The sequence below is a fragment of the Battus philenor genome, unplaced genomic scaffold, assembly GCF_028537555.1.
Source record: "Battus philenor isolate CCGP_79_NKW_IND1 unplaced genomic scaffold, ilBatPhil1.0.hap1 SCAF_23, whole genome shotgun sequence".
Lineage (NCBI taxonomy): Eukaryota > Metazoa > Arthropoda > Insecta > Lepidoptera > Papilionidae > Battus > Battus philenor.
Window position 1 is genome coordinate 10592340 of NW_027181686.1, and position 12278 is coordinate 10604617.

General features: G+C 32.2%; 3 protein-coding genes and 1 long non-coding RNA gene across 4 annotated transcripts; 3 read left to right on the forward strand and 1 right to left on the reverse strand.

Moving 5' to 3' along the window:
* The first annotated feature begins 170 nt into the window (after positions 1-170).
* Positions 171-1525, forward strand: LOC137924165 (uncharacterized). Its single transcript, XR_011107588.1, has 3 exons — positions 171-229; positions 544-748; positions 1441-1525. It is a non-coding gene; the product is annotated as an uncharacterized lncRNA (long non-coding RNA).
* Positions 1526-5549: 4024 nt separating this feature from the next.
* On the forward strand, positions 5550-7383 carry Hel25E (ATP-dependent RNA helicase 25E). The gene has a single exon (XM_068767395.1). It carries the CDS (start codon positions 5664-5666, stop codon positions 6939-6941), a length of 1278 nt encoding a protein of 425 aa, XP_068623496.1. The 5' UTR covers positions 5550-5663; the 3' UTR covers positions 6942-7383.
* A 474-nt stretch (positions 7384-7857) lies between these two features.
* LOC137923993 (venom serine carboxypeptidase) lies at positions 7858-9461 on the reverse strand. Its single transcript, XM_068767281.1, has one exon. It carries the CDS (start codon positions 9376-9378, stop codon positions 7981-7983), a length of 1398 nt encoding a protein of 465 aa, XP_068623382.1. The 5' UTR covers positions 9379-9461; the 3' UTR covers positions 7858-7980.
* An 894-nt stretch (positions 9462-10355) lies between these two features.
* Positions 10356-11750, forward strand: LOC137923994 (venom serine carboxypeptidase-like). The gene has a single exon (XM_068767282.1). The coding sequence runs from the start codon at positions 10356-10358 to the stop codon at positions 11748-11750; it is 1395 nt and encodes a 464-aa protein (XP_068623383.1).
* The last annotated feature ends 528 nt before the right edge of the window (positions 11751-12278 follow it).

A 12278-nucleotide genomic window follows, 5' to 3' on the forward strand; every position in this document is an offset into this window, starting at 1 on the left:
ATGAACAATGAAATCGTCATAATTAGAAAAAAATATTATTATTATATATTTCCACCTTTCCACTTTAAAAGAAATTTCTATATTCTGTAAACTTTACATTAGCCCTTCTGAACCGAATCTTTTTCACCTTTTTTTATTCTCTGCTTAGGTTTTTTTATCTAATAGTCGTTATTACAGTCGTAGTTATCGTCGTCAAAAATCATTATTTCCAGAAATAATAATAATAAATGTAATGATAACATAGTGAAAAAAATCATAATAAAATTTATTATTGTTTACTACCTGTCCTTGCAGACTTTGTACTGGCAGACATTATTGACCTGTCGTATTCCAACAGAGTAATAAATATTTTTTCTTTCACAGTTGTCACTTTATACAGGATGATCTGCAATAGATGTGAAAGATTTAAAGATTTGATTGCTTGCAAATAAACTTTACAATCATCTCTTTAAAGCTTTTACACCTATAACTAATCATCCTGTATATACATTATTATATAATTTTCGTACTGATCATTTATATTTATTTAATTTGTATTACCAGGAGCGAGCAATCCTACAAACGCACCGTGTCTTCGGTGAGCGCTGCTGGTGCTTTAGCTGTTCCATGGGCGGCCACGGAGCCCCGCCTAGCTCTGCCGACAGCCCTGGGTGTCGCTGGTATACCGGCCCTCGTTCTCACCGATTCCAATGGCAAAGTGATCACCGCCAACGGCCGACAACACTTAGCAGCTGATCCACTCGGATTGGTAAATATTGCAATATCACCATTACGACTCATCTTAAATTAAAAGCTTGCAGTTTCTTGGTCTCCAATCCAGAACCTTAAGCCTAAAGACCATCTGTTCTTCGAGCGATGTTGACTGCCCGTCGCCACTTCAACTTGCTATGCGACACAACATTTGAATTACTTTTTCTCCCTGTTTAATAAGCACTTCTACATAAACTTATTTTATTTTGTAAATAGACATAGCGATAAAAGTGGTTCCTTTTTGGAAGTAAAATTTAGATACATCAAATAGATATATAATGCCTTATAATCTATGTCCATGATTCCCTTATTATGTCTCGACAGTAGGCATCTTTTAATATTTATATCTAAAAACACAATTAAACTTTTAAAAAAGGAATTAAAATATTTTATCATAAATTATACACTATAACAATTAAGCATTATAACAATTAAAAATTCTGACGCATCTTCTTATTTAAAGTGCTTACATTTACAAAATTTACATTGTATCCCAATTAATATGTAAAATATAATAAGATTTAAGAATTATTTACACATTCACTTACGTCATAAAACAAAACTTAAAAATACAAACGTCAAATTGGTTTAATGTAGATATTGATTCTTCTGTCACTTAACAGATGACGTTAATGTCTATGACCATGAATTATTATTTATATTTAATTAAAAAAACTTTTTAATGTACAGAATTTTCCGTGGGGTCAGCGACCGGTTGCTTTGCTGACGGAGCAGGCGCTACTCAAGATGGCGCGCCATCCAGCTGTTGTGTTATTTATTGGTTTGTACAGGGTATCACTTCCAACCTATTAAGTTAATGAATTATAGGTGTAAAAACATTAAAGAAATTAATGTATTACTCATATGCTTTCCGTAATTATGTAGTACGCCCTATCCAAAAATCAATGGTTTCAAATATGAAAAACAATGTTATGACAACCATATTAAAATTAATTATTCTTTATATTCTGTCTCCGCAGAATTTATACTGCCAGAATTTATTACCCGGTAGTATTCCAATAGAAAAAATCGTAATATTTTTCAAAGTAATCACTTTATACAGGGTGATTGGAAATAGATGTTTAAACTTTAAAGCTTATAAATGAGCTATACGTTACATATATTCACACCTATAAAATTTTTACGCTTATAAATAATCATAACCCTACAGATTAACGAAAAAACAAATAAAGATGGAAAAAGTTGGCGTCTAGCGCCCTCTGTGTTTAGCCATCTTAAGCTTGTAAAAACTATAATGTCAATATGCCACAAGTGACGAAAGGTTTACAGTCCAGTTTTTTTTTGGTACATTGCCATTAACAATATTATAAGAAATAAAGAAAATTCAGACAAAATAATTTGACTCCACAATGACTTTGTACCAGTGACCAACTATGCTTTCATATGGAATAACCAAAAAGTACATATCAATTTCCCGAAATTTAAGATTAGCAGTCTTGTAAACTTCTTTTTAAATAAAATAATCGTTGTAATAAAATCTCTTTACTACCTATTTCAGATGACGAAGACTCGGAAATAGAATTCTCGGAGTCAGTGTTGACACCATCAGCTGAATCATATTACGAGGAATGCAGTATTCAGTACCCAGGTTTTTGCCCGTACCAAAACTCCTCTGATGACGAGACCATGGACTTCGACTACACCACTTCCCGTTCCAGAGTGAAGAAGAAATCCTTCAAACACGTCATGTTTTACATCGGCATCGACGGCACGGACAGCGCGGACATGTTAAGAGAGCATATAGGCCTAGACGACGCAGTCCCTCTGCTCACGGCTATAGATTTCCCCAAACAGAGGATGGTCACCATGAAATATGGTGATGAAATCACCACAGATTCTGTACAGAATTTCGTGGACGCATATCTAAGCGGGAATGCCGATTTTAAACCATTAAAACCTTATAGTGAGAAATGTTAAGTTTCTTTGTATGCATATAGTTTAAGGTGGATGATACTGTTGATACATAAATGTCACATTTATCAACGTAAAGCCGAAAGCGGGTGAAGAGGCAAATAGTGACTATCCCCAGAAAATTAATAAAAAAAACTATGACACGTATTCGTAAAATTACTTCTATAGAATAAAAGTCATTAAATGCACACTATGATACTTTTTCTGCCACTGTGACTACAAATCCAAGCTTTTTATTTTATGAAAAAAATGTGGTTTTTGCGAATCCGTGGACTTAAAAAAATTACGTCATTCTACTTTAACTGACAGTGTTGAAAAAAAAATTATAATTTTTTCTAAGGTTGCACTATATGCCGTTTCACCCCACCAGCCATTGATTTCACATAATGTAATGTAACTTTTTTTTCTCAATCTTGATCTATTATAATCGCAAAGGTTAATACATTTACAAAGATTTTATAAACGGATGTAATATATCGCTGCTGTCAAACCAATAAATGTGCAAAAGTATAACTTTGAGAGATTACATAAAATTAATCTCATTTAAAATTTTAATGTAATTCTGATGCACGTAGCATATTCTTAGTGACACAGAGGTCACCGCATAATATTTAGAATTACATAGCAATTACAATAAATAAAACGTCAAAATCTCGGAAAATCCTCCATTTGGCTTGACATTTGCGGTGTAATATACTTTATTTCTTTTATTATGTAACGAATTAATAATTTAATAAATTCTTATAGAACCATAATTTAATAATAATTTGTATATTAAATCTTCACTTTAATATATTCATTAAAAAGTAAATCAACATGCATAATTTTAGTATTCAAAAATTTTCATAATGGTAGAAAGTAGTTTTGTAACGAACTTATTACATAGCAACATTGTCTATAATTTTGTCAAAGTAGCGGGCATTACCTTTTTTAGAGGAGAATATTTTTTCTATGTATAATTACAAAGATATAAATCTTTAGTTATTTCTCTAGTAATAAATTAACTAAATTTCTGTCTGAATTTCATAACAAGTGTTGGCTCAACTTATTGTTAATCCAAATGTATTAGATTATTTATAGTAAAGATATCCAAAATATGTAAGTCTGTTGTTACCTGTCAGCTATTTTTACACAACACAATTAAAAATAAAGTTTTCGGTATTCCAATTATGTTATAACTGTAGTTAAACTGTCTGTAGTACGAAATGTATGAGAAATATGAAATTATGTAAAATATTTAAGGAAACAACCTTCATACCGATTCGTAAAACATTTAGTTTAAAATTATTAGCAACTTGTAGTTTTTATAGAATTAAACAGTATTAATAAACATTACAAATATTTTAAATATAGTCTCAATGTTCGTAATCCTGAACATTGCAGACAATTTTCGATGGAAGACAAAAGCATCATTGTAAAATCAGTCTCATCATTCTTTAATATATAGCAGTAAAAATACATTTATAATGACATTTAATTCTCAAGCATACGTATAATAACTAAAGAAATTGTTTTATTTATATAATCACAGTATTAGATTTATATAGCAGGTAATAAGCAACAATGGTTACGTTTAATTAATTTTCGATCTGTGATTCGATTGTTTTTTAAATTAAAAATCACATTCTGCAAAAGACTTTTTATTTAATCAACTGTTTCAATTTTTAGAAACAAATTCTTCCTTATTCCGTGCTTATTTTTAGGAAGAGAATTATATAAAAATAAATAATTGTAACTAAAATAAATACATACAATCAAACTTGACAAAAAGTCACAAAAATCAACGTTCACAAAAAGACTAAAATATTTTATATTGTAGATAAATATACTATATATATAAAATAGAAATAAAAAAATTTGTTCCAAATACTAAGCGGCAATTCTTCTATTAATATCATTTGTAATATGTGTGACACCGTCTGTGAACGACTTCTTCAATAAAGAAATAAAAGCAATAATGGCAAATAATTTAAAAGTATTAAAGAGAAAATATTAACAATATAATATTTCTCATATTACTTTAAAGTTCTCCAAAAATATTCCAAAAAAATAGATACAACTTTCTAAAATACGTTACAAAACAATGTCAATCTTAAATTTAAAGAGACAACGCGCATTATGTAAAAATAAACCGTCAGAAATTTGCAATGAAATATTAAAAAAAAATACGTTAAAAACAAATTTTAAAAAATCTTTTCTGACACATTATGGAAAATGGTTGGAAAAGCGGAAAATAATGTCGATAGATAGCCGCACGGCGACATTTGCCATACAGCCTTTCTACAAACCTCTCGGCACACGAAAAAAACTTGTACGAACAAATAAAGCAAATTCTTACTAATAACGAACGCATTTTCTATGATATATATATAATAAGCTATTTCAATGTAATTTTTGTGCGATTACTAATGACGCTTTCAATTGTGTTCTTAGTTCCAGAAAATAACCCTACGGAGATGGCATGTTGCTTAAAAAGCAAGTAAAGAAAAAGTTAAAAATGCAACTTTGAGCTATTACTAAAAGTAACAAATAATTTTATTTCTTAAACAAAATTTAATATAGCTCATTATTGTTTTAAAAATACATCAAAAACGTTCTGTAAAAAGTTTCAGATCTTCATAAAATAAGATAAAAGAAAAAATAAGAAAATAAAATAAATTACTTTTCTTAATCATCTAAACTATCTTACTTATAAAATTTGTGGACAAGATCGCTTTTAACGAATTTGTAATCTTATTATAAAATTCACATTCTGCAACAAATTATTTTCGTAGCTTTAACTTTACAATTATAAAATAATATTAAAAAAAAAAAAACTACAAAAAATTATTTTAAGTATTTCATTTGTAGTCTGTGGTATTTTGTCTTAAAGCTTTAGTCAGTAGACGCCATTATTGTGAAATAAATTTCTATACGTCTTCACGTGCTAAAACTTTCCAAATCGTTTGTATAGTTATACAAACGACAAGAATTAATAAACAATGGCCGACAACGATGATCTTCTCGACTATGAAGATGAAGAGCAGGCAGATCAGCAAACCGCCGATGGAGCCACAGAAGCGGCGCCAAAAAAAGAGGTTAAGGGATCGTATGTATCGATTCACAGCTCCGGGTTTAGAGATTTTCTTTTGAAGCCCGAAATACTAAGAGCTATAGTCGACTGTGGTTTCGAACATCCTTCGGAAGTCCAACATGAGTGCATCCCGCAAGCAGTTCTCGGAATGGACATTTTGTGCCAAGCCAAATCCGGTATGGGTAAAACGGCTGTGTTTGTGCTAGCAACGCTTCAGCAGATCGAGCCTTCGGAAAATCATGTTTACGTTCTGGTTATGTGTCACACGAGAGAACTGGCTTTCCAGATAAGTAAGGAATACGAGCGGTTTTCAAAATATATGGCCGGCGTCCGAGTGTCAGTTTTCTTTGGCGGAATGCCGATACAAAAAGACGAAGAGGTGCTCAAAACTGCGTGCCCTCACATCGTAGTGGGTACTCCCGGCAGAATACTCGCTTTAGTTAACAGTAAGAAACTAAATCTTAAGCATTTAAAGCATTTTATCCTCGACGAGTGCGACAAAATGTTAGAATCTTTAGATATGAGACGCGATGTCCAAGAAATCTTTAGAAACACGCCTCATGGAAAGCAAGTCATGATGTTCTCCGCCACATTGAGTAAAGAGATCCGGCCAGTTTGCAAGAAGTTTATGCAGGACCCCATGGAGGTGTATGTAGATGATGAAGCCAAATTAACCCTGCACGGTCTACAACAGCACTATGTCAGGCTTAAAGAAAATGAGAAGAATAAGAAGCTTTTTGAACTCCTTGATGTTTTAGAATTCAACCAAGTGGTAATCTTTGTGAAATCAGTACAACGATGCATAGCCCTTGCACAGTTGCTAACAGATCAAAACTTCCCAGCTATTGGGATTCATCGCAACATGACACAAGACGAGCGTCTGTCTCGCTACCAGCAATTCAAGGATTTCCAGAAGAGAATCCTTGTTGCCACTAACTTGTTTGGACGTGGTATGGACATAGAAAGAGTAAACATTGTCTTCAACTATGACATGCCTGAAGATTCTGACACTTATCTCCACAGAGTCGCTAGAGCAGGAAGATTTGGTACAAAGGGTCTGGCTATAACAATGGTTTCAGATGAGAATGATGCAAAGATCCTTAATGAAGTGCAAGACAGATTTGATGTTAACATTACGGAGCTACCTGAAGAAATAGAACTATCAACATATATAGAGGGTCGATAATTTTAAATTTTGGTTTTTCATTCCTTTTGTACCAACTAACTTAGATAAGTTTAGAGAATTTGGAAGTTGTCTCTCATACTGTATTTGTGTCAATGACCTTGTCTTAAGGAAGATTTATTTCTGCATACATGTGTAGGCTAACTGTATATTGATAATGTCTAAATTGATTGAAATAAGTTAATGATTTACCACAAATGAATAAAAGTGATGTTTCATACTTTCAACTGTCTATTAATTTCAATACTTAGGTAATGTTATCTTCAACTACCTTAAAAGATTTTCTTTACACCATAAAATTAATTTGGCAGGCATATTGAATGTCCTATATTTTGCAAGTAAACTTATATTAAATTGCTGTGAAAGCAATGCAAAGTACTATGTGAAACCACTTACAATATTTTTAATAAAATATGATAATGTTATAATAACTTTGATAATTACATGTGTGATTTACATTAGATATATAAATAAAAAAAATCAAATAAATAATATTTTTTATTCAATGTGCCCTTTTATCAGACTAATATCTAATAATATATATTTTTTTTAATTTAGCAAAAATAAGAAAGTAAAAATAAAATACTGAAGTATAGATAAGAAATCTGAATCCACCAGCCATAAAAACCCACAGCAAAAATGGCACCTTTGTGAGAAGTGTTTAGTTTGAAATCTATTTGCTTTTTGCCATATAGTTTCCACACAAACAATATTCAATATTTGTATAGATTGATACTTCAAGATTCAGAAACTATATAAATGGTAATTTCCATTTTATCTGTTTTAGGGTATATCTATTAATCAAATAACTGTTCTGTATTTCATAAACAAAGAGAACAATATAACTGATACCAAGATGATCATGATTATTAAAACAATAAACTAAGAATGTTATATGAGTAGGTATTACACTGAAAAAATGAAAAAGCCAATTAAACTTTTATTGATACAGGTGTTACATGTTCCACATTACAACTGCCACAGACATTATTTATTAATAATAATGATATTTTTAAAATTTTCAACTTAATCTATTTCATTATTAGTAAAACGTCTTCTCATGGGTTAATCTTGTGATCATATCCAAGGCCCATTTAGGCTGATCTCCCGGAACCATGTGACCAGCATTTCTCACCATTATTTCAACCAGCTTGCCAGCTTGCTTTACATATCCTGCCAATTCACCATCCACTTTCCACTGATATCTCTTTGCAGTTTTATAGTCTTCGGATCCAGTAAAATTGAGATTCCTCAAGTAATTAAGGGTTAAAGGATATGCAACAATTATGTCAAGCTGTCCATTATATACAAGGACATAATAGTGGTCCAGAAGTTCTGTCATCAAAGGTGCTACAGACTGCATCATATCTGCCTTCAGATGTTCCTCTACCTCATGACCTTGATTGAATGTCAAGTTTCCAACATGTATAGCCTTTCTTACAAAACTCTTTTGCAGCATTGGCCCAAAATCTTCATAATCTGTGTAGTCTTTTGTATGCAAATAATTAAAATAGAATTTAAAACCTGTCATATTATAGAATAAGCTTTGGCCATCAATTAGGTCTCCATTTAAAAGAGTGTCAAAAACTTCAAACGCTTTATCCCACTGCTTCTGCTGTATATAAGTAACTCCTTTCTTTTCATAATCTTCAAATATTTTTGCCTGGTTCCAGTCTAACAGACCAATTTGATACAAATATTTACTGTAGACAAGTTGATGTTCCGGGTCGCTAAGACCATTACCTATAGCAATAGCCTTCAAGTTCACTTTGATCTTTGCATTTGTATTTTTTTTATAAATTGTATATGCAAATGTCGGTACATATTTGCCAGCATATGATTCTCCGGTTATGAAGAATTTGTTTGCCTGCAATTCAGGGAAAAGCTGGAAGAATTGAATGATTGTAGAATAGAGTTGTTCACCAACCTGAGTCTCATTAGTGCAGTAGCCCTTTGGATCTTTCGTAAAGCTAAACCCAGTGCCAACCGGGTTATCAATGTAAATAATATGGTGGCCCAACGCCCAAGTATATTTGCGACGTTCAAATGTTTTATTTCTTACCCTCAACGGTCCGTTTTCGGTGAATAAACCATATAAAGAAGTAGCACCTGGTCCGCCTTGCAGCCATACAATTACGGGTGAATTTTTGTTGTTGGGCACCATCGCAGGGAAATACCAAAAGAACTGATTTGAATCATATTTCTTGTCGACAGTGAAGAAGCCGGCATAGCTTTTAATGCGAAGGCTCTCCGTAAAAGGTACTCGCGCTAATTGCCTGGCTAGTGTTATGTTACCACTCTCGATGTACGGAGTAAGGAATAACGGCGTACCAGGATCTCCATCATCTTGTGATTCAAGATTTAACTTCGGGTACCGGTGTAAAAAGCAATGTGCCGTAACTAATAATTGAATAAAAAAATAAATCGAATGCACAGACATGGTATGCGTCTGACGACTGGCGGGAAACGAATGAGTGTAGCTATAATAATCGCATCACCTTAGTATAACCTTATTATCACAACTGTTTTAAACAGTGTATTATTATTAGGTCATAATATCACTACCCACTAATATGCGGCGTATCTCGTGTTACATTCCATCGTTTTATATTTATTTACCTACGGTTTGATTATACTTGATAGTCCCGTGCAAAATTTGTAAACAAAGTTATATTGAAGTTTCATATAGATGGTCCAATTTAATATATTAACGGGATACCATTAATTCACAAAATGTATTTTACTGATATAGACTTGATAAAAAGAAGTCTTAAAAAAGTTTTTTTTTAAGTTTTTATATTTTCCAAAAATATTGACATTTAAAAATTGTAAAATAACAAAATTATACCGGTTTTCTTTGTTTTGATAGAATTTTTATACATGAATGTTAATCGTGTCTTTTTTGAAAAAAAATATTAGCAAACAAATAAGAATGGTTGGTGATACGAGCACATTTAAAAAATGTTGTTTTGTGCGTTGAACAGTGTATAAACAATAATAAAATGTAGTTTTCTTATCGGCAAACCCTCATAGATAACTGGGTTAAAATCATATTTTCATTATATTATTAACAAACGGATAACGGTTAAATATAAACGTTCTACAATGGCAGGTCATTTCGTACAATCTTAAAACTGGTGATCTGATAAAAAAAAAACGTTTAATTAGTCTTCATCTTGACTAAAACCTCATTACTAAGGAAATTTATTTAAAAATGTTTTATTTCTTTCTGAATGTACTCGTAAAACGTTGACATTTCATCAAGTATGAAGATGTCTTAGTTGTTTTTAAACGCTAAACATGTCAAGCGACAAAGCGATTTGAAATATGTAAACAGCAAACGTAACGGACGTCTCGTTTTATAAAAGATTACATTAAAAGACGTTTTATTTGGATTAATGAATATCTTGGAATAATATGATAACAAAACATAATTTGTTAATATTATCTTATATAATTTCGTTTAGTTCATGCACTATTTTTCCATATGTGTACCCACGCTTGAAACTAGAAGCAAAAAACCCAGACGCTGCTGGTGTTCCCTTGTATATCACACCATATTTAAAATCTGGAAATATAACACAAGCGCAAAATTTATCACGAGTGCAACTAACCGATAAAATGGGATTTAAAAGTTACGCTGGATTTTTTACAGTTAACGAAATGTATAAGTCAAATTTGTATTTTTGGTATTTCCCGCCATTTACGAAGATCGAAAATAGTCCTGTAATTTTATGGTTGCAAGGTGGACCTGGTGCTAGTTCGCTATTCGGTCTATTCACAGAAATAGGACCGCTTATAGCCAAAGAAGGTGGTTTCGGTTTAAGAAAATATCACTGGGCGTTACGCTATCACTTATTCTTTATTGATAACCCAGTCGGAGCGGGATTTAGTTTTACGGAATTTGAAAATGGCTATTGCAAAACCGAAGATTGTATTGCTGAAAATTTATATGAAACTTTAAATCAATTCTTTACTTTATTTCCTTATTTGAGAAATAATGATTTTTATATTGTCGGCGAGTCGTATGCAGGCAAATATATACCAGTTTTAGCCATGTTTATACAGACTAAAAATGAAGAAGTTAAAAATAGAATCAATCTTAAGGGCGTAGCTTTGGGAAATGCATATTGTGATCCAATTAACCAAATAGATTACGGCAACTATTTATATCAGCACGGTTTAATAGACATTAAACAACGCAGTGAATTTTTAACTTTACAATCTAAAATTGTCGATGAAATAAAAAGTGAAAACTGGAGACAAGCGAATGTTCTAATGGACAAATTAATGGACGGTGGACTAACAAATTCATCATATTTCAAACAATACACCGGTTTTAATTATTATTACAACTTTATGAAGACTCAAAATGATGAAGGAATGACATTATTCTGCAAATTAATACATAACGATAAAGTCAGGCGCAATATTCACGTTGGAGGTCTGCAGTTTAATTCCGGTGAAGATGTACAGGCTTTCCTCGCATACGATTTTTTAAAATCTGTAGCACCTTCCATAGAACAACTTTTAACATATTACAAAGCTATGTTTTATAGCGGTCAGCTAGACATTATTGTAGCGTATCCACTTACAGAGAGTTTTCTAAGGAAATTAAATTTTTTATCAGCTGATGAGTACAAGCGTGCTCCGCGTAACATATGGCTTGTAGATGACGAAATAGCGGGTTATGTTAAAAAAGCTGGTAATCTAACTGATGTGTTAGTAAGAAATTCTGGTCACATGGTTCCATACGACCAACCCAAGTGGGCATTAGATATGATATCCAAGTTCATAGATGGTCAGTTTTAATTACACAAACCTTATGGATAACTCTCTTTTAATATTAAAGTATAAATATTTTATATAGTCCAGACTTTTATTTTTATCATCAATGTATGTTAGGAATGAAATGACTTCAAGCCATATTGGCAAGCTTTCAGTTCCTCAATAAGTCATGACCAGTGCTATACTCGGGATTTCTATAGGAAATCGAATAGATATGAAAAGGTTCTTGGACAAAATAAAGTAACTGATACAGCGAATGGGCGGGTTGAAGTGGCAGTTAACAAATGGCAGCTTTGATAATGCCCTGGACTTCAGAGCAGTATATTCCAAACTTTTTTATACTTTGTCCGACCTTGGCCAAATTAAAATTCATACACCTCCCCCCCATGTAACATATATAATTTTTATATTATTGCTAAACGATTAAACCCATGTTGAATCCATCTTCGAATTACTCCCCTGTGGGGCGCAGGCCCCAGAAACCCACTAAATCAGGGTATGATGTCCACTCACAAGCTGGCCAGTCTTCGTTGGAAGAAGTGGAATATAGGC